The 24,062-nt window shown below is 39.9% G+C and overlaps 1 protein-coding gene across 1 annotated transcript in view; it reads left to right on the top strand.

Annotated features, from left to right (window-relative positions):
• SPTA1 (spectrin, alpha, erythrocytic 1) overlaps nucleotides 1–24,062 on the top strand; it is a gene marked incomplete at its 5' end in the record, with an annotated part of 71,114 nt that overhangs the window by 41,855 nt on the left and 5,197 nt on the right. Inside the window, 22 exons of the mRNA XM_005881943.2 lie at nucleotides 989–1,132; nucleotides 1,887–1,990; nucleotides 2,439–2,601; nucleotides 2,865–2,996; nucleotides 3,729–3,866; nucleotides 4,056–4,160; nucleotides 5,103–5,311; nucleotides 6,878–6,998; nucleotides 7,600–7,721; nucleotides 8,488–8,620; nucleotides 9,030–9,128; nucleotides 10,048–10,210; nucleotides 10,778–10,854; nucleotides 13,960–14,169; nucleotides 16,249–16,545; nucleotides 17,374–17,486; nucleotides 18,873–18,890; nucleotides 19,379–19,430; nucleotides 20,494–20,681; nucleotides 21,797–21,850; nucleotides 22,951–23,097; nucleotides 23,841–23,985. Coding sequence (XP_005882005.2) covers nucleotides 989–1,132; nucleotides 1,887–1,990; nucleotides 2,439–2,601; nucleotides 2,865–2,996; nucleotides 3,729–3,866; nucleotides 4,056–4,160; nucleotides 5,103–5,311; nucleotides 6,878–6,998; nucleotides 7,600–7,721; nucleotides 8,488–8,620; nucleotides 9,030–9,128; nucleotides 10,048–10,210; nucleotides 10,778–10,854; nucleotides 13,960–14,169; nucleotides 16,249–16,545; nucleotides 17,374–17,486; nucleotides 18,873–18,890; nucleotides 19,379–19,430; nucleotides 20,494–20,681; nucleotides 21,797–21,850; nucleotides 22,951–23,097; nucleotides 23,841–23,985 — 2,934 coding nt within the window. The remainder of the gene's footprint in view (nucleotides 1–988; nucleotides 1,133–1,886; nucleotides 1,991–2,438; nucleotides 2,602–2,864; nucleotides 2,997–3,728; nucleotides 3,867–4,055; nucleotides 4,161–5,102; nucleotides 5,312–6,877; nucleotides 6,999–7,599; nucleotides 7,722–8,487; nucleotides 8,621–9,029; nucleotides 9,129–10,047; nucleotides 10,211–10,777; nucleotides 10,855–13,959; nucleotides 14,170–16,248; nucleotides 16,546–17,373; nucleotides 17,487–18,872; nucleotides 18,891–19,378; nucleotides 19,431–20,493; nucleotides 20,682–21,796; nucleotides 21,851–22,950; nucleotides 23,098–23,840; nucleotides 23,986–24,062) is intronic.

Raw genomic sequence — 24,062 nt, 5'->3', positions numbered from 1 at the left:
AAAGAGTCAAACAAAATGGGGGCCATTTCTCAGCATGAAGTGGGGTGATTATAATCTATGTATTCATTGACCTTTTGATTTATTGATTTTTATTGAGAGCCTACTGTGTGCAGAGCTCTGGCAACATAAAGTTTAGTAAGATGGCATCTGTTTTCTTAAGGAGTAAAATTAGACATGTAGACAGATCATTCTAGTACTTGTTAATGAAACAAAACGTATGAATGTTTTGAGGTTAAAGAAGAGGAAGTGATTAACACTTTTGAGGGAAAAGAGTGAGTATTCCAGGCTACCCTGAAGGAGAATGTTCACCCACTTTAAATAAGCAGCCAGTATTCACCAGGGGTAGATGTGGGAAATAGCACCCCAAGAATGAAGGATAGCTTATATAAAGACATAAATGTGTTACAGGGAAATGTAAGAGGTCCAGTACAGTGGTCCCCCATTTGTTTGTGGGAGATACGTTCCAAGACTCTAGGAGAGAGTTCAGGATACCTAAAACCACAGACAGTACTGAAACCTAGATATACAATCTTTTTTTCCCTGTACATATATACCTATGGTAAATTTTGCAAATTAATATATTAGGCACAGTAAGGGATTAACAACAACAACTAAATAATAAAATACAACCATTATAACAATATACTATAATACAAGTTATGTGAATGGTTTGGGGGACATTATAAAGTAGAATTGGGGCTACTTGAACACAGCCACATTGACACAGCAGGTCTAATAACCAAGACAGCTAAGTGACTAACAGTTGGGGAGTGTATAATAACGCAGATTCACAGAGCAAGGTGTATCAGAGCAAGATGGCTGGAGACTTCTCATTCTGCTCAGAAAGGCACATTATTTAAAACTTACGAATTGTTTACCTCTGGCATTTCCATGTAATATTTTCTGAACGTGGTTGACCTTGCAGAAAATGAAACTGTGGATAAGGGAGGACTGATGTCTCATGTACCTCTAACTTGACTTCCCATAGTTGTTCCAAGGCAACTGTGACCAGGCAGAGAGCTGGATGGTGGCTCGTGAGAATTTCCTGAGGTCAGACGATAAGGGTTCCTTAGACAGTCTGGAGGCCTTGATGAAGAAACGCGATGATTTGGACAAAGCAATCACTGCCCAGGTAATAATATAAGAATTCAAAAAATAACTATTAGTAATAACAGAAACTCTACATATATTTGTGGTTTGTGATTTAAAATTATTCCCATTTGCTTCTATAGGAAACTCCGAGGTAGTTTGACACTTTGGCTTATTCTAACTCAAGACACACATGGCATTGACCTTTCTTACTTTATGTCCAACCTTTCAAAACCTGGATTTCAGCCCTGGCCACTTTGGTTCAGTGGATAGAGCATCGGCCTGCAGATTGGAGAGTCCCAATTCCAGTCAAGGGCACATACCTCAGTTGCAGGCTTCTTGCAATCAATCGATGCATTTCTCTCACAGTGATATTTCTCTCTCTTCCACCCTCTCTAAAAATCAATGGAAAAATATCCTCCGTTGAGGATTTTTAAAAAATCAACCTGAATTTTAGAGTTGGAAGAGATTTTTTTATGCGTCTATTCCAGCATCCCACCCAGTGCAGAAATTACCCTCCACAATGGCCATGGGAAGTAACAAAGACAGGAATTTGGTACCACGCAAGTAGCCCATCTAAGTATTCTTAGTAATAGTTCTCATTTTGTTTATTTAAAACCCATCTCCCTGTAAGGCATCTACCCTTTGGTCCTGCTTTGGTTTCCCTTCATGAAGTCACAAAGGATATCTCTGTTCTTTTCTAGGAGAGAGTCTGGGATTGTGCCAGGGCCTAATCCTCTCTCTCTCTCTCTCTCTCTCTCTCTCCCTCTCTCTCTCTCTCTCTCTTTCTCTACTAGGAAAAGAAGATCACTGAGCTAGAGCATTTTGCTGAGCGCCTCATAGCTGATGACCACTATGCCAAGGAAGAGATTGCTGCTCGCCTCCAGCGGGTGCTAGACAGGTCAGGCCTGAGCAACTGTTTTTGAGCGACAAGAGGATATAGCAAAGCGGCCCCTTTGCCAGCATTGAGCATGGGGGTAACACTGAGCTTTTCTCATCTCTAGGTGCCTAAAACTACCTTGACACTTTGGGAAACTTTATGATCTACACTCACAGAATAAAAGACATAGACGTTACCTTAGCAATTACTTGACTTAACCACTCTATTTTATATCTAAAAATTATGAGACTATGTTATATATAACATAGATATATGGTGTATAGATAATAATATGACATATAATAATATGATGTGAGACTAAATAATTTTTAACTCTGTTATATGTAGCTCATAAATATATAAATGATGAGAGGGAAGGGACAGGTTGGCAAATGGCAAGCGTCATGGCTATGCCATTCGGGGTTGAGGGGAGGGCAGAGGGCAGAAAATGATCCTGCCCCTCTTCCAGGTGGAAGGCTCTCAAAGCACTGCTGATTGCTGAGCGGACAAAACTTGGAAACTATGCTGACCTAAAACAATTCTACCGTGACCTCGAGGACCTGGAAGAATGGATCAGTGAGATGCTGCCCACCGCCTGTGATGAGTCCTACAAAGACCCTAGCAACATTCAGGCAAGCTCAAAATAAAAACCGTGGGAAAAGTCAGCATCTGGAGATTATCAGATGAATGATCACCTCCCTACAGTGAACATTTGCTTACTGTTGTGATCACCCCTGCTGTCCTCAGAGACTTTGGAATCTAACGTGGAGTGGGTTCTTCAGAAGCCATCATCACGTTGGTTATGGTGGAAACGTGACCTCTTCCTTGTCAACAGAAGTTACCTTTTCTTGCTTCCCTAAGTGAGAAGGTGACTTAGTTTCTCCTTTTCCTGCAGAGGAAGTACCTGAAGCACCAGACCTTTGAAAATGAGGTGTACGGCCGAGCTGAGCAAGTAGAAGGAGTCATCAACTTGGGGAACTCTCTGATTGAGCAAAGGGCATGCGATGGCAATGAAGAGACCATGAAGGTAGGGGTGCTGCCCAGCATGGGTTTTGGGCTATAGAGTCACAGGAAGATAATTTTTTTTACTCTTTTATTGTTTCCATGTGTAGGGATATGAAATATGTTTTCTGATTAGTGGCCTTTCCTCTGCTTGTTGCACAAGGAAGGAGGAAAACAGTGATGCTGGGACCTGAGTGCTCCTACCACACTTAGTACCTAAAACTCCAAGAAAGCTTTAGACTTAATTACTAAGCATCATCATACTTGTTTTACATTTTCTATCCCTACGGCCAAGAGCCATTGCCATTCAGGCATCAGCCCCTGTAAGGAGCCCAGCACCCTTTCTTCAAACTTTCTTCTCGTACCTTCTGTTCTTTTTCCCAGATTAAACATACTGGTTTAACACATGATATTCATATCAGCCGGTATGACTCAGTGGTTGACCTTCAACCCATGAACCAAGGAGGTTACAGTTCCATTCTTGGTCAGGCACATGCCTGGGTTGCAGGCTTGGTCCCCAGTAGGAGGCAGCCAATCAAAGATTTTCTCTCATCATTGATGTTTCTGTCTCTCTCTCTCCTTTCCTTTCTCTGAAATCGATAAAAACCTATGATATTCAAGTATTAGAAAATTTTGGTTAGTCCCTAACCAAACAGAGATGTTGGCCCTTCATAGCCTTCCTATATTATCCATTCAAGTTGTTACAGGACCCAGGATTCTAAAGATCCTAATGACCTTCTCAATTTCTCTGGGTTAGGGTCAACTGGAAGAGCTGGAGAAACACTGGGACTACCTGCTTGAGAGAACAATTGACAAAGGGCAGAAGCTCAATGAGGCTAGTCGCCAACAGAGGTTCAACACAGGCATCCGGGATTTTGAGTTCTGGCTCTCAGAGGTAATTGCACCTGGAAGTGGGGGTGGAGTTGGGGGGCTGAGGGTACAGGAGCTTAAGAAATGCTTATCAGATCATCAGATTTATGCGTGAATAACCCCCTTCACTCTGTGTGGGGACACAGTTGCCAATCTTGTTCCTTCTAAAGATCGTTTTGACTGACAACTTTCTTGCCTATTCTTCTGTTCCCAGGCGGAGACACTGCTGGCCATGAAAGACCAGGCCAGGGACTTGGCTTCCGCAGGAAACCTGCTCAAGAAGCACCAGCTGTTGGAAACGGAGATGTTGGCCCGAAATGTAAGTAGTGTTGGCATCCCACTCCTCTGGGGCTTGCATTCCAAGAACGGAAATGTTTCCCATCATATGAGGTCATTCGAGAATACAGTCTTGCAAAACCGACCTTAATGTTCTCGACCACTAGTCATTATAACCAGGTCATATCCATGGGTTGCAGAGAGAGGTTGCAACAGTTTTTTAAAAAAATTATCTTTTTTTCTTTACTGTTGACACTGTTATAAATGTCTTGTTTCCCTCTTTTTGTCTCCCTCCACCCAACCCTCGCTCCCCACCCCTAGACCTCTGCCACATTATTGTCAGTGTGCGTGGCCCATGCATATATGCTACATGGTCTCTGGTTAATCTCTTTCAGTCCTCACCATCCCCCTCCCCTCTGAGATCTGTCAGTCTGTTTGTTCCATGTATCCATGCTTCTGGTCCTATTTTGTTTGTCAGTTTATTTTGCTCATTAGATTCCATATTATAAGTGAGATGCTATGATATTTGTCATTCTCTGACTGGCTTGTTTTGCTTAGCATAATAATCTCCAGGCCCATCCATGCTGACGTGAAGGGTAAGAGTTCCATCTTTTTAACAGCTGTGTAGTATTCCATTGTGTAAATCTGCCACGTCTTTTTAAAATATATATATGTATGTATATGTGTGTGTGGGTATACATATATATATTTATATATATATATATTATATATATATGTGTGTGTGTGTGTGTGTGTGTGTGTGTGTGTGTGTATATATATATATATATATATATACACACACATACACACAACAAATATTCATATGTTTCAGAGAGGAAGGGAGAAGGAGAGAAAGACAGAAACATCCATGATGAGAGAGAATCATTGATCGGCTGCCTCCTGCACGCCCCCTACTGGGGATTGAGCCCGTTACCAGCTTAATGCCTGTACTGTACTATTCACTGAACACACTTGGGTTTTCTAGGATGCACTGAAGGACCTGAATGAGTTGGCTGCTGATCTGCTTTCCAGCGGGACTTTCAATGCTGACCAGATTGTGGAGAAAAGAGATAATGTCAACAAGCGCTTCCTGGATGTCCAGAATCTAGCAGCTGCACACCATGAGAAACTGAAAGAGACCTATGCCCTGTTCCAGTTCTTCCAGGACCTGGATGATGAGGAGGCCTGGATAGAGTATGTACTGCCAGCTTACATTGCGTTGGTAATTCAAGCGAGTAGATAACCCACACAACATGTTTCTATTTGATGCTGAAATGAAATAGGTGATGTTTCTTGGCATTGGTATTACTTCTTAATCATGTTGGCCTTAGCTTAAAGTTAACATTTATTTTATTTTTCCAAATTCCCTCACTGTATACATGCAGAGGGAGATAAGAAAAGAAGGAGTGGGGAATAGTTCACATGTAGTCTGGGAACGAAGTTAAGCGGCGGGGAGCCGGTGGGGGGGTGCGGTAAGAGATCAACCGAAGGACTTGAATGCATGCATATAAGCACAACCAACAGACGCAAGACACTGGGGGTGAGGGGATGAGGGGAGGCCAGGGGAGGTCAGTGGGGAAAAAAAGAGACATATGTACTACTATTTGTAATACCTTAAACAATAAAAAAAAGAAACCATAGTTCTAGATAGTTCATAGAATGTGTAATGCTCCTTCGAAATGAGACAGCTGAACATTTACAACTTACCCAACTGATGAGCTCATTTTCTTTCTTTTTTCTGTATCCTCTGTATCTAATATGATACTAAACTGGACACTGGACAGGGGATGTTACACATTACCTACCGTGGTTTTATTACTAATTAATTCTACCTTTGTTGCAAAAACATACAATTGGCAAGAACCATATGCTTTCACTCATATGTGGGGTATAATATTGAAAGCAACAAATAAATAAAAATAACAAACACACAAAACTCACAGATAAATACAAGAGTATGTGGTTACCAGAGGGAAGGGGGTGTGGAGTGGAAGGGTAAAGGGAGTCAATATATGGTGAGGGAAGAAGATTGACTGGGTGGTGAAGACAGTGCAATATACGGATCATGCATCATAGAATTGTACACTTGAAACTTACATAATTTTATTCACCAATGTCACCTCAATAAATTTAACTAGATTTTTAAAATAAAAAAATAAAATGTTTATATTTATTTGGAAAAATATGATTAGGAATATACTAGCAAATCAAATTATTTGCTTTATTTTCTGTTTAACCTGCCTCATCATGTTTGTCTTCAACACATCTGATGATTCTTCATAGTAATCAATGAACTAGAGAAAAACGTTGTGCACAGGGCAACAAGTAAAAGTGTTTCTAAAATGCTCTACTTGTTGCCCTGTGCACAATGTTTTTCTCTAACTAAATGTATTAGTAGACAAAAATAACAAATACCATGAAGTCATATATGTATATATGTTTGTGGGTGTGTATGCATATAATTTTCACTTTTATTCAAAGAGGAACACTAGTTACATTCTTGAGCAAAGAAGTCATGAGACAGGCAAGGGAACTAAAGAGAAGGCTGGAGCTGCTGTCCACCTGGTAGAGATCAGTTGCTATTTTAACTGCGTTAGCCTAAGTCAGAAATTTAGCTGAAAGCCTTTGGTACTAATTATCTTTGTGATTACTGACTCCAGAGCGTTACCAGCACCTCACCCCCAGCCACACACACATTCAAAAAAACTGCTGCTCTAGGATGACCTCAGATGCCGAAACTGTGTTCACCCTTGTTTGCAGAGAGAAGTTGGTTCGAGTGCGCTCCCAGGACCAGGGGAGGGATCTACAGGGGGTTCAGAACTTACTGAAGAAGCACAGACGCCTGGAGGGGGAGCTGATGGCACATGAACCTGCCATCCAGGTAGGAACAGTAGAGTCTGAGGCCTGGGAGGGCAGAGCTAATCCAATAGTAGGCCCTCCTGTGTGGGATAAGGAGGATGATTCTGTAAAATGTGAAGGCGGCATGCCACGACCACATAGTCAGTCACAGCATCCAAAAGTGTTCTTTTCTCCTCCACACGTTGTATCCTGTGACTAGAAGAATCCTGCACAGGGACCCGTGCTGTTCCTTGGAAGGAGCGCTTCAACACGCCAGGGCACAGTTGTTGACAATTAGATGCAGGTTGGGACATTCGGAGAAGCTCTGCTTGAGCCGAACCATATGGTAAAAAAAGGCAACTCTGGTTCTGGCTTGGCAGCAGGGTCACCCTATGACTGTGACTAGTCCATAAATCAGATCATGGGGTGCATGGCCTGGTACAAATGCCAATGTGTCTGCTCAAATACTTGGGTCAATTTAACATGGTCTATTGCTACAGCTTTCTTCTCCTCCCAGGATTTTTAAGCCCACCCCGAGTACCATGAAGTTAAGGAATAATCTGCCTAGATACTTTGCCAGGGAACTGCGCCTACATCGGGAGAGGGCGTGAGGTGATGCAACATGGAGGGGGTGTGTTTTTCAGAACGTGCTGGATATGGCAGAGGGGCTGGGAGACAAGGCCGCGGTGGGGCGAGAGGAGATCCAGGAGCGGCTGGCGCAGTTTGTCCAACACTGGGAGCAGCTCAAAGAGCTGACCAAGGCGCGGTGAGTGGGAGCGGAGGCCCAGTTCTCCGCCTGTGTGGCAGGTGTTGAACTGGGGTTGGGGAGAACACCCAAGTGCTTGCTTAGCATTTCTCCGCCGCCACCCATCCTCTATCTTCTAAGGCCCTCCTCAAGCGCAGTCTTCCATTAAACAGTCTCCCATTTGCCGCAGGCAGAAGTCATTGCTGCCTCTGTGCTTACAGACCTCTACTCCTGCACTTACCTGCAACTATCTTTTATCATTGCTGCTCTTTGTAACAGGTTATTTGCCACATGTCTGTTTTATGTTGCCCCAATTTTAGCCTTGTATGCAACAGTTAGTAGTGAGAGAAATGTTTTTTTCTCCCTTATTGCCATATAGCCATTTAGAATCATATAGTCATATAGCCAAATAAAGTAATTTCTGCTATAATTTCATGTCTGTTGGCATAGGAAGACATTTCTTCCCGGGGAAATAAAAGCATTTAAGATGAACGACAGTGTTCTGATTCACTGCCATTATTCTCCAACTCCAAAGTCAGCACTTTTGTTTGGACAAGATTTCCTTTCCCAACAAACATTCCTGGAGAGTAGATGATGCCACAAAACGGAACTTGTGGGTCAAGGGTCTCCCCTTTTCAGAGGAGATCACCGCCGCTGACTAGTAGACACAGGCTCAATTCTTCTGTGGCCCAGTTCAACGGTGGCTGCCTCGTGAGGTTGTGCCTTTGGCTCCATTCCCACGCTTGCTGGTTTTCTCTTCTTACCGGGGCTTCCTGGCCTGTTGTAGAGGGCTTCAGTTGGAAGAGTCCCTAGAATACTTGCAATTTATGGAGAATGCTGAGGAAGAAGAAGCTTGGATCAATGAAAAGGAAGCGATGGTTGCCCGAGGAGATTCTGGAGACACATTGGCTGCTACTCAGGTGAGCAATAGGCTGAATGAATCCATTGTCTTCTCTTTAAGAGGAATCTCTTCTTAGATTCTCAGTGATTTCACCTTAAAATTAGAATCTCTCTCCTGGTGGGGAAAAAAACAAATTTAAGAATAGTCCTTCATATAGGATGTTCTTGATACTTAATATTTTTCTGGTAAATACAGTGTTGCTTAGAAATGTTTAAATTTTGATATGGAGAAATCCTTGATCAACACTGTTATTCCAAAATCCAGAAAACTGTCAGGTCACGTGGTGAGATAGACTCAATATCACTTATATACCTGTGACCCTTTTTCTGGTAAGTTTGCCCTTTTTTGGGCAAGTGAATAATTTGGGGAGCAATGGGGGTGGGATATGTTTTCCAGATGTTTTGATTCTCACCGACTCGTTTATGCAGAGTTTGCTAAAGAAGCATGAAGCCTTGGATAATGACTTTGCTGTCCACGAGGCCCGGGTGCAAAATGTGTGTGCTCAGGGGGAAGGCATCCTGAGTAAGGTGAGTGATTCCAGGAATTCCCGGTCAAACTTTCATTTTCAAAAGGGATTGGCCCAAAAATAGACTCATGGGCAGTGCTAAAATCATACACAGAATTTTAATCACCTATTTTTAACATCTAACAAATATATATTTATTTTTATTATCTAGGGATGCAGTGTCCAATACGGTGGCTACTAGCCACAGTGGCTATTTAGAGGGGATGTGCTGGTAATTATTTAACAACCAGCTACTGCTCCCCCAAAAATTAATGCCACAATTGATTATTTCTGTGGAATAAATTTTCCCACGGTGGCCCAATTGAATCCATCTCTTTAAGCTGCCATTTATTTCTTATTGTTCTTATCAGCAAATAGTTACTTAATTTCTGTTTTCTGAAAACTCTTTTTTCAAGCTCTTATACATACACCTTTCAGATTCTTTAAATTAGTTGTTGACACACTTACTCTTATCCTATGCACAACATGGCATTTATGAAACTTTTATAAATGACTTGCTTTGATCATAGAATATTTGTAAGAATGGGAAAAAAATTTTGTAAGCCTCTAAGGAGGAGGACCCGTTGGAAACTTATTTGTAACTTGAATATTGTTCTTTAGTTTAAATGCTTGTTTTTACAACATCTCACTGATCTAAGTGCTACACGAAGAACCCTAAGCAGAGATGACGTCATACTTTCTAGATGCTCACACTCTCTCAGACGATGACAGTTGGGTGAACAAGCATGAGAAGGTCATCCAAGTGCTGGGGTGGAAATAACCATCTGGGACATAGAGAAATCACAGAATAAATTCACGAGACCTAGAGGAGAGTTGTTAAATATTTTAAAAGAGAGAGAGGAGAGATTTTCAATAGTCCCAAAGAATTCAGATGTTTGGCCTTCATCTCTCTCTTCCTCCTTTCACCGTTGGCGTTGCAGGAAGAAATTCGGCACAAGGAGAAGATTTCCGCCAAGATAGAGGCTTTGAATGCAAAGACACCGTCTCTGGCCCAGGCCATAGCTTCCTGGAAGTTGCAGTTGGAAGATGATCGTGCCTTTCAGGAGTTCAACTGGAAGGCTGATGTGGCAGAGGCCTGGATAGGTATGATAGTGAGGGCCAGGGTGCTGGGGCTTGAGAAATGCTGATACATTTTTTAATGCAATGGTTCCTGGGGCTTTCTCACTTACCTTGTGAAGAGAGGTACTCCCTCCATCACCCATTCCTGTCCTTCTGGGACGCAATTACAATGACACACACACACACACACACACACACACACACACACACACAATGAAGTATCAGAGAGCATCTTTTTGAGAATTGGTGATTTCACATGTGATATTCAGATAGGGCAGTAGCCAAAACTTCTAGGAAATAAATGTATGTTTGATTTAATTAAAATTTATGTCTAATATGAAATTTTTGTGTTCTGTGAAACACTCAGACGTTCCCTTGGTGCTAGCTTTGTTTCCGTCAGTTTATCCTGAATAAGTCTATAGGACAATCCATTCATCGCCAATTTAATGTTTACTCACAGCCCAAGGAATCGCCGACTTGTAGAGTTAGGAGGCTCTTTTGTGAACTATAGGACATATTCCTTTTCTCCTTATCAAGTCTGATCCAAGAGCAACTATCTTTCTCAACCTATTAATGATCTTTGCTCTTTAGCTGAGAAGGAAAGAAGCCTGAAGATCAATGGCAACGGTGCAGACCTCACTGCCTTCCTCACTCTCCTGGCAAAGCAGGTGAGAGCCGGGTTGCCTTTGGAATAGACGCCCGTGAGGGCCAAGACCCGTATCGCACAGAAGCTGAACACACAGGATTAGCCACTTCTAAGTTGTGTGGTTTTATTGGCTGTAGAACCTGTAATATTGTTTCTTTTATTCTTCCTGATATTGATCATTTGCTAGTTTTTTCTCCCTCTTTGCCTCTCCCTGCCCACTCTCTCTAATTAAATTTGCAACTGATATTTATCATTTTTATTAGAGAATCAACATTTGGCTTTTTAATTTTTTTCTGTTCTATCTTTATATTATATTCCATTAATAGCTTTTTATATCTTTATATCTTTACCATTTTCTTTAACTTTCTTCATGATTACTTGATTTAAAAATTTTTTAAGATAGATTTCAAATATTTAGCTATTGTTTTATAATATATTGATTTAAGGATATAAATTTCTAAGTAAAGCTTAACTGCATCTCAGAAATGTTATGTTTTTGTTATCCAGTTAAATATGTTCTATCTAACTTTTATTTGACCCACTAATTATTCTATTTTGGTGAATAGTTTTTGTACAATTGAAAGAATGTGTACTTTTTCAGTGGTTTATATTACCTGTTATATTTTGTTAATCATGTTGTTTAAATACTTATTATTTTTATATATTTTGAGGCTAGGTTAAAAGTTGTGTTGATATTTATAATAATGCAATCATCTTGATGAATTGATACTTTTAATTATGAATGGTCATCTTTCTAATAACATTTCTTAATTTAAAGTCTTTTTCGCATACTAAAATACTACACCAATTCTTTTTTGTTTGTTTATAGTATATATCTGTTTTCATCTTCTGTTGTTTTTTATGTTTCTGTGACTTTATATTTCATTTTTCTTGTTGATACATTTATAAACTGCAAAATGATTACCACCATAGAACTACATAATACTTTCATTCTGTCACATAATTATCATTTATGTTTAGTAAGAACATTTAATATTTACTCTTGTAACAACTTTCAAGTATATAATACAGTATTATTTGCTAAAATAACCTTGCTGTATATTAGATCCCAAAACTTGTTAAAAGGAAGTTTATACCCTTTACACCCCTCCCCGCCCCCCAGTTCTTGGTAACCACTATTTGAGATTCCCATATAAGTGACATCATGCAGTGTTTGTCTCTCTCTGACTTAATTCAGTTAGCACAATGCCCTCAAATTTCATCCAAGTTGTTGCAAATGGCATGGTATCCTTCTTTCACATGACTGAATAATATTCCATTGTATGTATGTATGCATGTATGTATATATGTGTGCGTCTATATATCTACCTCTCTATATTACATTTTCTTTTTCTTTTTTTAAATCCTCACCTGAGATATGTTTTATTGATTTAGAGAAAGGAAGGGAGAGAGAGAGAGCGAGAAATGTCGATGTGAAACATCAATTGGTTGACTATCCTACACGCCCTGACTGGGGATTGAACCACAACCCAAGTATGTGCCCTGACCAGGAATTGAACTCAAAACCTTACTGATGTATGGGACAGTTCTCCAACCACCTGTGCCACCTAGCCAGGGCTATATTGCATCTTCTTTGCCTGCTTTTCTGTTGGTGTACACTTAGGTTGTTTCTGTATCTCAGCTATTGTGAATAATGCTGCAGTGAACATAGAAATGCAGAGCGCCTTTAAATTTTCTAAAATTTTATAGATTTATATAATGATTATGGCTTTGTCTATCTAATTTTATCATTTTATTGGAATAGTGCAGTCATGGCGAACCTTTTGAGCTCGGCGTGTCAGCATTTTGAAAAACCCTAACTTAACTCTGGTGCCGTGTCACATATAGAAATTTTTTGATAGTTGCAACCATAGTAAAACAAAGATTTATATTTTTGATATTTATTTTATATATTTAAATGCCATTTAACAAAGAAAAATCAACCAAAAAAAATGAGTGTCAGAGGTTCGCCATCACTGGAATAGTGTGTTCATTTACATTTAAACTAATTCATTGATAAGTTTTTACTTAAAATTGTAATCTAACACCTCCCATTCCCCATCCAACCCCTACTTTTAGCTAGGGATTAAATTGCTTCAAAGCATACTTTTAGTTTTGTTTATCTATCTATCTATCTATCTATCTATCTATCTCTCTACTTATCTGAGGACTAGTCCTTTTTCATTTTGCTTTTATACCTGGGACCTTTCAGGGGTTTCAACTAACTCTCTTTCGCTGGGGCTGCCCATGCTTACTGTGTCCTGAAATCAGCACTGTGTGACTCCCGAGAACTGTATGTAGCGTTTTAGATCCGCAGCTGCTGTTTTCTGCTTGGCTTCTAGGACTTGTGTCCTACAGTTTAGGAATCTATAAATGTCTTGAGAGGAAAATACAGTGGGAATAGCGAACCTACTTTTCTGCAGTTCCCTCTTCATGGCACCTCAAACCCTGGCTGCCCCAGTTCCCCCGAACTCCAATTTTTGTCGTTTTAGGTCCATCTAAAGCTCTCATCAGCTGCTTTCCCCTCTTACCCTGTACAGTGTATACTTCAAAAGCAAAAGTAACAGAGAATATTACTCTTATTCTACTACCAATCCCTCCTCTCTATGATTTTAATCCTTGAGTTACAACCACCTGAGCTGCATTCTGATCTTTTTCAAACAACTTTGTACTTTTTTACCAGTGGTTAAAGCTGTTCTCAAAGAGAGAATTGGTCCAATACAAGCTACACTATTAAAGCTGGAAGTGGAACATCCCTAATTTTGTGATTCTGATACCAACATCTCCCCAAAATATCATTAGTGTAATATAGAATCTGTAGGTCTCTTTTTAATTTCCATACTTCCAAGATCTCCAGTAGAACACAAAATCTAATAAGTGATACAAAAGAATTTTAGAATGTGAGTTCAAATCTAATTTCAAAACATACATTGGAATTTAGCCATAACCCCAATCCCAAATGTTTACTTAAGTCTCTAAGTCATATTTCCTTTTCCTTGGTCATCATTCTAACTCTTTCCTAGTCCTTACCTTGTTCATGATAAAAATATGGTGGATCCCAGGTATAAATGACCCTTCGGAATCTGCATTCGTTCTCTGCTCACTGCTTCTCTCTGGTCTTTCTCAGGACACACTGGATGCCAGTGTGCAGAGCTTTCAACAAGAGAGACTGGGAAAGATAACTGACCTAAAGGACCAGCTGGTGGCTGCTCAGCACAGCCAATCCAAAGCCATCGAGGAGCGCCATGCTGCCCTGCTGAGGCGCTGGGAACAGCTGTTGGAAGCCTGTGCAGCCCACAGGCAGAAATTGCTAGAGAAACAGCTCCCCCTACAGAAGGTAAATGGTAAAAGATGATGAGGCACGATAAGACCTTGATTATATATTAGCCATGGGATCTAGCAACAAATAGTGGAAACCCTGTTTGGATATATTTGAGTGTGTACTTTGGAAAGGACCAGAAAGACATTCTTACTGAGCAAAACGACTGTAGATTGCTAGGGAGGTTGTTTTAGACTTTTGTCAGTTATCCAGCACAGGTAATAGAAGAGGTAGGTGGCACAAAAGGGTGAACGATCTTACTGTATAGCAGACCTACAACTGGCAGGCAGGAGATAAGGTCAGCCCTATGCTTTTCTCCAGTTCAAATAAAAGACCTAGACAAGTAAATATTGTGTTCTTACATGTCACTTAACATCTTTGAACCTTGATTCTGCTGTTTATGAAATAGGATAATATTACCACCACCTCTTCCTGTTCTCTGTTATTACTATTAAAAAGGATAATGGATCTGAAAAATTCAGTATAAACCACTAAGTTCTATATGGATATAAGTGATTAAAATGTCCTTTCTAATGGTGGCTGCTAAGGTATTAGATGTTGATAATAAAAAAAAACAATAATGAAAGGAAGTTGGATGGTCAGTAAATTACTGAGCACTCCTAGACCATAACAAGTATTATACCATATAAGGTAGGGAGTTAGGGAAATTGGAAAACACACACACAAATAAAAACCAGTCAGTTTGAAAAAAAATAGTCAGTCTGGACCCTTAGTTAATTTTTACTCTATTGAAAGACATGAGACCTAATTTTAGTGAAAAAAAAATCAATTAATGGAATATATATATACATATATATACACATATACATATATATGGAGAGAGAGATAAAAGATATTTCACAATCTGATTCTATTATTTTACTTTCTGATTGTAAAATATTTGTAAAATATTCAGTTGATCCATACTATTTTGAAAATAATAAGAAGTACTTCATAGGTTTTTATATTCTTCATATGAGTTTTCTCTGTGTTGATCTATTTTAGCATATAGATTGCAGAAATGAGTACAGGGAAAATATAATAGTGCACAACCTCTTTAATGCCTATGTTTGGGGATGAAAACGAATTTGCATAACAAATCTCCCTGAAAGTACTGTCTGCTGACCTCAAATTTATGATGATTTTAAATCTAAAAAATTTTTGATGACATACTGTTTGGAACAATCCATGTTATTGCTCTCATTCAGAAGTTCAATCATTGAGAACATACAGATAACTCCAGAGAGTATTGCAGGGATAGGGATAAAGGTTAGAGTGTAGGAAATCGATTTAAACAGGAACTGCAAGCCCTGACCGGTTTGGCTCAGTGGATAGAGCGTCGGCCTGCGGACTGAAGGGTCCCAGGTTCGATTCTGATCAAGGGCATGTACCTTGGTTGTGGGCACATTCCCAGTAGGGGGTGTGCAAGAGGCAGCTGATCGATGTTTCTAACTCTCTATCCCTCTCCCTTCCTCTCTTTAAGAAATCAATAAAATATATTAAAAAATAAAGATAAGCAGGAACTGCAAGCATGAGATGAGCCCTGAACAAGTTTTAGAAGGATGTTAGGAAAAGAACTCAGTCTTCAAAGAGACATTCGAGAGGTATGGTCTATAGACGATCAGAAGAAAGAGGAAGTGGATAAAGGATAGGATAGATTTGCCTATTTCATGAATGATTCATTCATTTAATCATTCATCTAACATCTATTTTTGCATGTCTACTATGTGCCAAATAGAATTGAAACAGATTTCAGAATAAGAAATCATAAAATCTTCTCATTGAAAACAACTTTTGTCACTTTGGAATCTTAGAGCTAAAATGTCTCTAGAAATCATTCAACTTTCCCATTTGTAGATGATAGAAAACTTGACCAAGTTTACAATGAGATGCCAGGATCAGGACTTATATTTCTAACTCACATGTCTGTCCATTGGTTTCCCATTTGTTTTAGTTCTGTCCTTTTAAAGGGTTTGCCCTGAAAATATTGAAGACAATTACTTTTTTTATTTTTTATTCGGAGTCTTCTCTTCTCTCCTCTTTTTCTCTTCTCTTTCTATTGGGAAAGATGAAGGTGTCTTTTCCTTTTCTCTGTAGGCTGAGGAGCTATTCATGGAATTTGCGCACAAAGCTTCAGCTTTCAACCACTGGTGTGAGAATGCTGAGGAGGACCTGTCAGAAAATGTGCACTGTGTCTCCCTGAATGAGATCCGCCAGCTGCAGAAGGACCACGAGGCTTTCTTGGCCTCCTTGGCCAAGGCCCAGGAAGATTTGAACTATTTGCGAGAGCTAGACCAGCAGATTAAGTCCTTAAATGTGCCCTCCAGCCCTTACACCTGGTTAACCATGGAGGTGCTAGAAAGGATGTGGAACCACCTACCTGACATCATCAAGGTAGACTGAGGCACAGCAGGGACCTCCTTCGGCTATAGTGACCATGACAATTTAGTGGAGTACCCAAGTTGGGGGACTTCTGAGAAAGAAAGGCACATTTTTAATTGGGAAAGCAGTCGTAAATTGGATAGTCTAAGAAATATCTGAAAATATGTTCACAATAAGTATAGCCCTATGTAACATAGTTTGAACAGTTTTATGCTTCAGGGTGTTGAGCAGTGATTTAAGGCAGCAAACACAAGCTCCAGGACATGATTCTGAAAATGAGTTATAGAAAGTTCACGAGGCTTGCAAATATCTTTAAAGTCTATATATGCCTTCATCCAACGCATTCTCTATTTTATACACACCTCCAAAAGTGCCTTTTAAAAGTGTTTGCATTTAACTTTTGTCTGTCTATAATGATGTTCATTATAGAAGCTATAGAAAATATTTAAAAGTTTAACAAAGAAAAATTTTACCATAAAATCACCAATTTTAGATGGCAACTCTTATAACTACCTTTCCCTTTAAGGCTGTTTTTATGCTCATTTAAATGAAATTTTATCTGGAAAAAAATAAGCAGAAAGATTTGCCTTCATTGTTTTATTATTTTTACTGAGTTTTGCCTTTGAAACATCTGCAATTACTTATGGGAAGTGACATAAGTTTCCTCACCTTTTCAAGATGAGAAGAAGTGGGCTGGAAGCAATGTGAACACATAGGCACATGCCTCCGGAATATAAATTTGGGAGAGTTAAGATGTATGGCTGAGCCTGGGAACCAATTATTTTACTGCAAAGAAAGGTTTTCAACGTGCAGTTCGCTGTCTGTGATTTGGGTTTCTAGGAACGGGAGCAAGAGCTGCAAAAGGAAGAGGAAAGACAGGTCAAGAACTTTGAGATGTGCCAGGAGTTTGAACAGAACGCCAGTGCCTTCCTTCAGTGGATCTTGGAAACCAGGTGTGCTACGTTACCGCAAAATTCATGATCCTTATGCTACACACTCCATTTCCCACAAGGATAAAGTTCATAAAGGAGGGAGGAGGGGGGACTCCTACAGCGTTTATGCTGTCCTAAATTACCATGTGCTTTCTATTGGTAATTGGTTACTTTCTGAATCAATCCTTGCAAAACCGAGAAATGAGAGTTTCAGCCTTCTACCCATTGTGTACCCTTCAATATTCTCTTCTGGATATTCTCATCTGTTCCCTGTTGCCTATAATTACAGTTCAAAAATATCAGCAGTTCTTTCTTACTGAAACATTTTAATGTTGAAATTATCTTTGCATTTTACAAAGTACTTCTCTGTCCAGTAACTCACTTAACTTTTAGAGCACACTGGAAAAGTGTACAGAGAAGACCTTGTTACCTCTGTGTGGAAAGAAGTTTAGTAGATGCATTGATGGGCTCCCGGTCGCATGTGTATTTATTGACACAGCAGAAGTAGAGCACATTGTAAACATCTAGTATGGAGCTCTTATGTTGCCTGACTAAAGCTGTGATGAGGATCAAGTGAGATAGTATATGCTAATGGCTTTGATTGAATCCAAAGTGTCCTATATGTGAAAATAACATTTGTCACATCTTCTGGGGCAAATGACCTTGAAAAAAAGGAGACTTAGAAGGAGTAATATACATTAGAATAAATGGTCTAAATTGGTAGACTATTCAGTAATTGGGTCAGATTTGTGGAATTTTGAGAGTTAAAGAAGTGGTTTGGACAACCCATGATATAGACCAGGGATGGGCAAACTTTTTGACTCGAGGGCCACAATGGGTTCTTAAACTGGACCGGAGGGCCGGAACAAAAGCATGGATGGAGTGTTTGTGTGAACTAATATAAATTCAAAGTAAACATCATTACATAAAAGGGTACGGTCTTTTTTTTTTTTTTTTAGTTTTATTCATTTCAAACGGGCAGGATTCGGCCCGCAGGCCGTAGTTTGCCCACGGCTGATATAGACTGTTTCTACACACCACTGACAAGAATAAATCACACAATTAACAAAAGGAAAGTCAGTCTCATGGCCAAAAACACCTGAGAGAAGGCATAAGCAACATAGCTCTTCCTTCTCTTCCTTTGGGCATCATGTGCCCGACACCGAGCATATCACCTGACCACCTGAGCTCTCTCTACTACAGCAAGTAGCTGTATGGAAGGCTGTTAGCTTCTTGGTGTGAAAGAGACTTTGGAAACAGTGGATGGAACATGTTCATATGTCTTGGGCTACAAAAGCATTTAGAATGTTTTATAAATCTGAAGTAAAAAAGATCGTTAAAGTAATCCATATTAACATATGATTTCCCTTTCTTTCTTCTGATCCTGTTCCGGACCTTCATGTCCAGGGCTTATTTTCTGGATGGGTCAGTATTTTATGTTACCACGTTTGTCTTGTTATCACATTCGGGAATGATTAAACAAGGAGACCTTACTACTGGGGCATCTCATCTCATCTCATCTCAATCTGATGATGCCTCAATAAAAATGTGGGGTGAGAAGGAGAAGCATAGTACATATATTATTCTGGCTCAATACCCCATTAGATGGAGTCTTGCTGACATTAAGTTAAGAGTGTGTTTGAGAATAAGAACTAGGAGAAAGACCTGGTATCCTTCTCATAGGCAGAGAAGAGCTAGAAGGGGCCTGAGTTCCTTCTCATATGTCTGGCAAGGTGGCCAATAGGCAGAAGGGTTGGGTTCATGAAAATTTGGTGCTGTGTAAATTTATTTTAGAGAGGTCAAGTGACTTGGAAGAAGTTGCAGTAGAGAAATGTAGGAGCTCTGAGTTTGTCTCTTTGTGAAATATGGACCTCTGATATTATAAGTAACTTTTTTATCTGGTTCTGAACTAGATCTTTGCTCAAAGAAACAGGAACTCTGGAATCCCAATTGGAAGCAAATAAAGTAAGTAATGTTTATTCATTAGGTCAAGATATTTCCAGAATTATAAGGAATACTTAAAGGAAACTCTTAAATAAACACTTTTATGTAAATTCCCTGGCCAGAAAGTCAAGAGCCTATGGCTCTGGTGCCAACTCTGCCAAAATGTTATTCTAACCATTGGCCACCACTTTATGGACATGTTTCCTGAACTCTCTAAACTGTAATTTCTGTATCTATGTAATAATGTTAATGATATTTCTATTATAGAGTTACTGTTATTGATTAAGAGGAAAAAGTGCAAGGCTGCTAGCTTACACCTAGAAACATTGACAATTTTGTAATTTGATAATGACAATTATTTGATAGTGCAATTGAATCTAGATGATCTCTTAACAATTGGGTGAAGCATTGGGCTACCGCTGTGTTTCTTACCCTTATTTCATTATTGACCCCTCTAGGAGAAAATTTTAACTAATTACATTGTATTTCTTCCTAATGAGAGAAGTTAAATACTAAAGAATAAGACATTGTCAGATAGGGAGTTCTTGTTCTGGTCAAGAAAGTGAGTAGGTAATTGGTGTGCTGGCCTCCTGCCATGACCACATCAAAACTACAATTAAATTATAGCATAATCAACCTGCAGAACCATTTGAATACTAGCCGAACAAAGGTGTTATTACTAAGGATGAAAAGAAGAAGCCACCATCCATATGTTAAGAAGAGGGGAAGAATTAGAGCAGGCTGGATCCACAGCCATGTGTGCCAGTTGAGAATCTGGTGGGATATCTCAGCTTCAGAAGTCTCCACTGAGGAGCAAAGGGAATCGCAGCATCTACCATGTTCATGGATTTGAAGAAATAACATCATTAAAATGTCCGTACAACCCAAAGCAATCTACAGATTCAATGCAATTCCTATCAAGATATTAATAGTTTTTCTGAATAGTTTATTTATCATGGAGGTCAGGAATATCCCTGAAAATAATTGAATGGAAGCAATTAGAGGAAACTCATCCATTTCTTATTTTTCACTCCCCTCCCTAGGAGTGGTGCCCTGGGTGACTCTCTCTCTTCTCATTTTCCAGAGGAAGCAGAAGGAGATCCAGCTGATGAAGCGCCAGCTGACCAAGATTGAGGATTTGGGAGACAACCTAGAAGAGGCTCTGGTTCTGGACATCAAATACAGCACCATTGGGTTGGCGCAGCAGTGGGACCAGCTCTATCAGCTTGGGATGCGAATGCAACACAACCTGGAACAACAAATCCAAGCCAAGTACTGGGAACCTATGGGCAGGGCTAGGGAAGGGTGTGGATGATACTAGTTTTAGGTAGTAAACTCCAAGGGCTAGAATTTGGAGTACTGGTTAAAAGTACTCCTTAAGAGCTAGTACACTCACTGTATTCAGAAACAATATTCTCTTTACTGCCCCACAGAACGGTTTCTCTTTATTCTATTATGCAATAGGAGACAGTGCTCTCATTGTCCTAAAAATACCCATCCGCCAATTCTCGAATTCCTTCACCATCTTATGCAATCTCTTCAGAGAGCATTCCCCTTTGTAAATTTTTCTCTAAAATGTCTAAAATGCAAGAGATAGTCAAGATATGGAGCAGAAAAGCAGAATTCATTTTTCCACCAAACAAATTAATTGTCTTAAAGAAGCTTTAGGTTTCCATAGCTTTTTTGGCAGTGTTATTATCTAAATCAGAGATTTCTGTAAAGAGTTTGATAATAAACATTCTAAACTCTGTGAGCCAGGCCCTGGCTGGGTAGCTTATTTTGTTTGAGCACTGTCCTGATACAACAAATTGATGGGTTCAATCCCCAGCCAGGACACTTACAAGCATCAACCAACCAATGTACAAATAAGTATCTCTCTCTCTCTCTCTCTCATCAATTTTAAAAATTAAATTTTGTGACTCATATAGTCTCAGTTGTAACTACTCAACTCTGCTATTGTGGAGAGAAACCAGCTATTGATAATTCATAAATGGATGAGCATGGACCAATTCCAATAAAATATTATTTATGGACATTTAAAATTAATGTATGCTTAACAAAGCATTCTTATTATTTCAACGATGTAAAAATATAAAAACCATGAATAATGCTGCAATGAACATGGTTTCACACAATGCAATACACAGATGATGTATCATAGAATTGTACACTTGAAATCTATATAAACTTATTAACCAATTTCAATTTAAAAATATAAAAAACATTCTTAGCTCATTGACTGTAGAAAAGCAAGTGACAGACTGGATTTGGCCCTAAAGTAGATGACTCAAATAATGAAATAGTTACTAAAATTTCTATTTCATGTGACATAGCTTCTGCTTTTCTCTGTTTTGTTACATGAAGTAATTAAGTATTTTTTCTTTCAGAGATACTATAGGTGTGAGTGAGGAGACACTGAAGGAGTTTAGCACAACCTATAAGTGAGTATCCTATATAATAAAAGCCTAATATGCTAAGTGTCCAGTAGTCCGGTTTGCCATTTAACCAATCAAAGTGTAATATGCTAATGATATGCTAAGGCCACTCAACCACTCGCTATGATGTGCACTGACCACCAGGGGGCAGACAGTTGACTGGTTGACCAGTCGCTATGATGTGCACTGAGCACCAGGAGGAAGATGCTCCGACCAGTAGGTGAGCTTGCTGCTGGGGTCCGGATGATCAGGACTGAGCAAGACAGGCCAGACATGCCTTGGAGCCCTCCCATGGTCCCTCCCTGGCTGGCCATCCCCCTGCATCCCTCCCTGGCCCCGATCATGCACCGGTGGGGTCCCTTGGCCTGGCTTGCACCTTCTTGCAATCTGGGCTGAGGGACCCTTTCCCCTTCCGCCGAGTGCACTATTTTCTCTCACATCTGGGCTGAGGGACCTTCCTTTCCCCAAGTGCACGATTTCATGCACCAGGCCTCTAGTAACTTTATAATGATTGGTTCTTTGTTTTTCAGACCATTCAAAATAAAACTCAAATACATTTTTTCCCTTCAATGTGGCTTATTAGGATTTTAAATGAAGATCTAGATATGTTATTTAGCTTTAACTTGTAGTTTATAATATGTCTCTGAAATTCCTAGATTTTAGAAATGCCTTTTTTATGTTCAACATTTTATCCTTTTTCCTCCAAACATTAGGTTTTAAAAAAGTGTAGAAACACAGGCAAGCTGTCCACTCATTTCTTTGATAAGATTATGCTATGCTGCCTGGCCAGCGTGGCTCAGTGTTTGAGCATCATGTGACCTATGAACCAGGAGGTCACAGTTTGATTCCTGGTCAGGACACATGCCCAGGTTGTAGGTTTGATACCCAATGTGTGGTGTGCAGGAGGCAGCCAATCGATGATTCTCTCTCATCACTGCTGTTTCTACCTCTTTCTCTCTCTCACCCTTCCTCTCTGAAATCAATAAAAATATATTTTTAAGAGCTTATGCCATGTTAATAAAGCCCCAGCTGATGCAACAAAACTGTTCTTTTCTGTTGTTAATATGCTTCTCTACTGAACTTGATAAAATGTTTTTATTCTATAGACACTTTGATGAGAATTTGACAGGGCGCTTGAGTCACAAAGATTTCCGGTCCTGCCTGAGAGGGCTCAATTACTACCTGCCCATGGTGGAGGAGGATGAACCTGAGCCCAAGTTCGAGAAATTCCTGGATGTCGTCGATCCAGGGAGGTAGGAGGAAGACCAAGGCCAGACCAAACCAGGGACTGGGGCTTTGCAGGACAAGCACCAAGAGTAAAATAATCCATAGGCATTAACTCATCTTGAGAATAGGAGTGACAGTGGCAGAGACAATAAGTGAACGGGGCAGCTTTTGGGGCCCTTCCAGGATTAGCTCAGAAGTTCATGGCACTAACTGCAACTCAGGCACCAATCCTGCAATTTGATTAATGCCTGCTTTATGTTTGACATGAATTTCCATTAGTTCTGAGAATGGAACTTGACATAAGAGTCCCTTCATGTGTATAATGTCTTAGGAGAGGATCACTAACGTGGGAGTGGGGTTGTTGTACGCTTGTGAGGGTGGTGTGGAATGATAGAGGTACCACATTATGGTTAGGGACTAATTCTTTCTAATGCCAAAACCAAAGAAGACCAGAAATAGAGTTCCTCAAATCAACTTGAAGAGCTTGAGGTACAGATACAGGGTACTGGTGCTGATGGGAAATTCTGAAATTCTATATAGTGTGTCAGGCTCATATGGAAACAGAAGCTGGATCTTGGGAAACTGTTTATTTGGCTGTAAGGGGAGGAGAACGAGGGTCAAATAGAACATGGTCTTAGAGAGCTGAGTTGGAAGAGGCACTTGGAAAATCCAGCTTCCCTCTGTCCCTGTGACACCAAGTAGAATGAGAACGGGACCTGTTTCTTCTCTGTGTTGAGAGGGCACAGTTCCTGATCCTTTTATCCCACAGGAAGGGCTATGTCTCACTGGAAGAATATACCTCATTCCTGATTGACAAGGAATCAGAGAACATCAAGACCAGCGATGAAATAGAGAATGCTTTCCAAGCCTTGGCAGAGGGCAAGAACTATATTACCAAAGAGGACATGAAGCAGGTACGATTCCAATTGCATCTTCCCTCATTATGCTCTCACAACAATCTAGATTTTGCTCATCTCAGGCCTGCTTGCCT

The sequence above is a fragment of the Myotis brandtii genome, unplaced genomic scaffold (genome assembly GCF_000412655.1).
Source record: "Myotis brandtii unplaced genomic scaffold, ASM41265v1 scaffold6945, whole genome shotgun sequence".
Lineage (NCBI taxonomy): Eukaryota > Metazoa > Chordata > Mammalia > Chiroptera > Vespertilionidae > Myotis > Myotis brandtii.
This window is presented reverse-complemented; position numbering and strand designations above follow the sequence as displayed.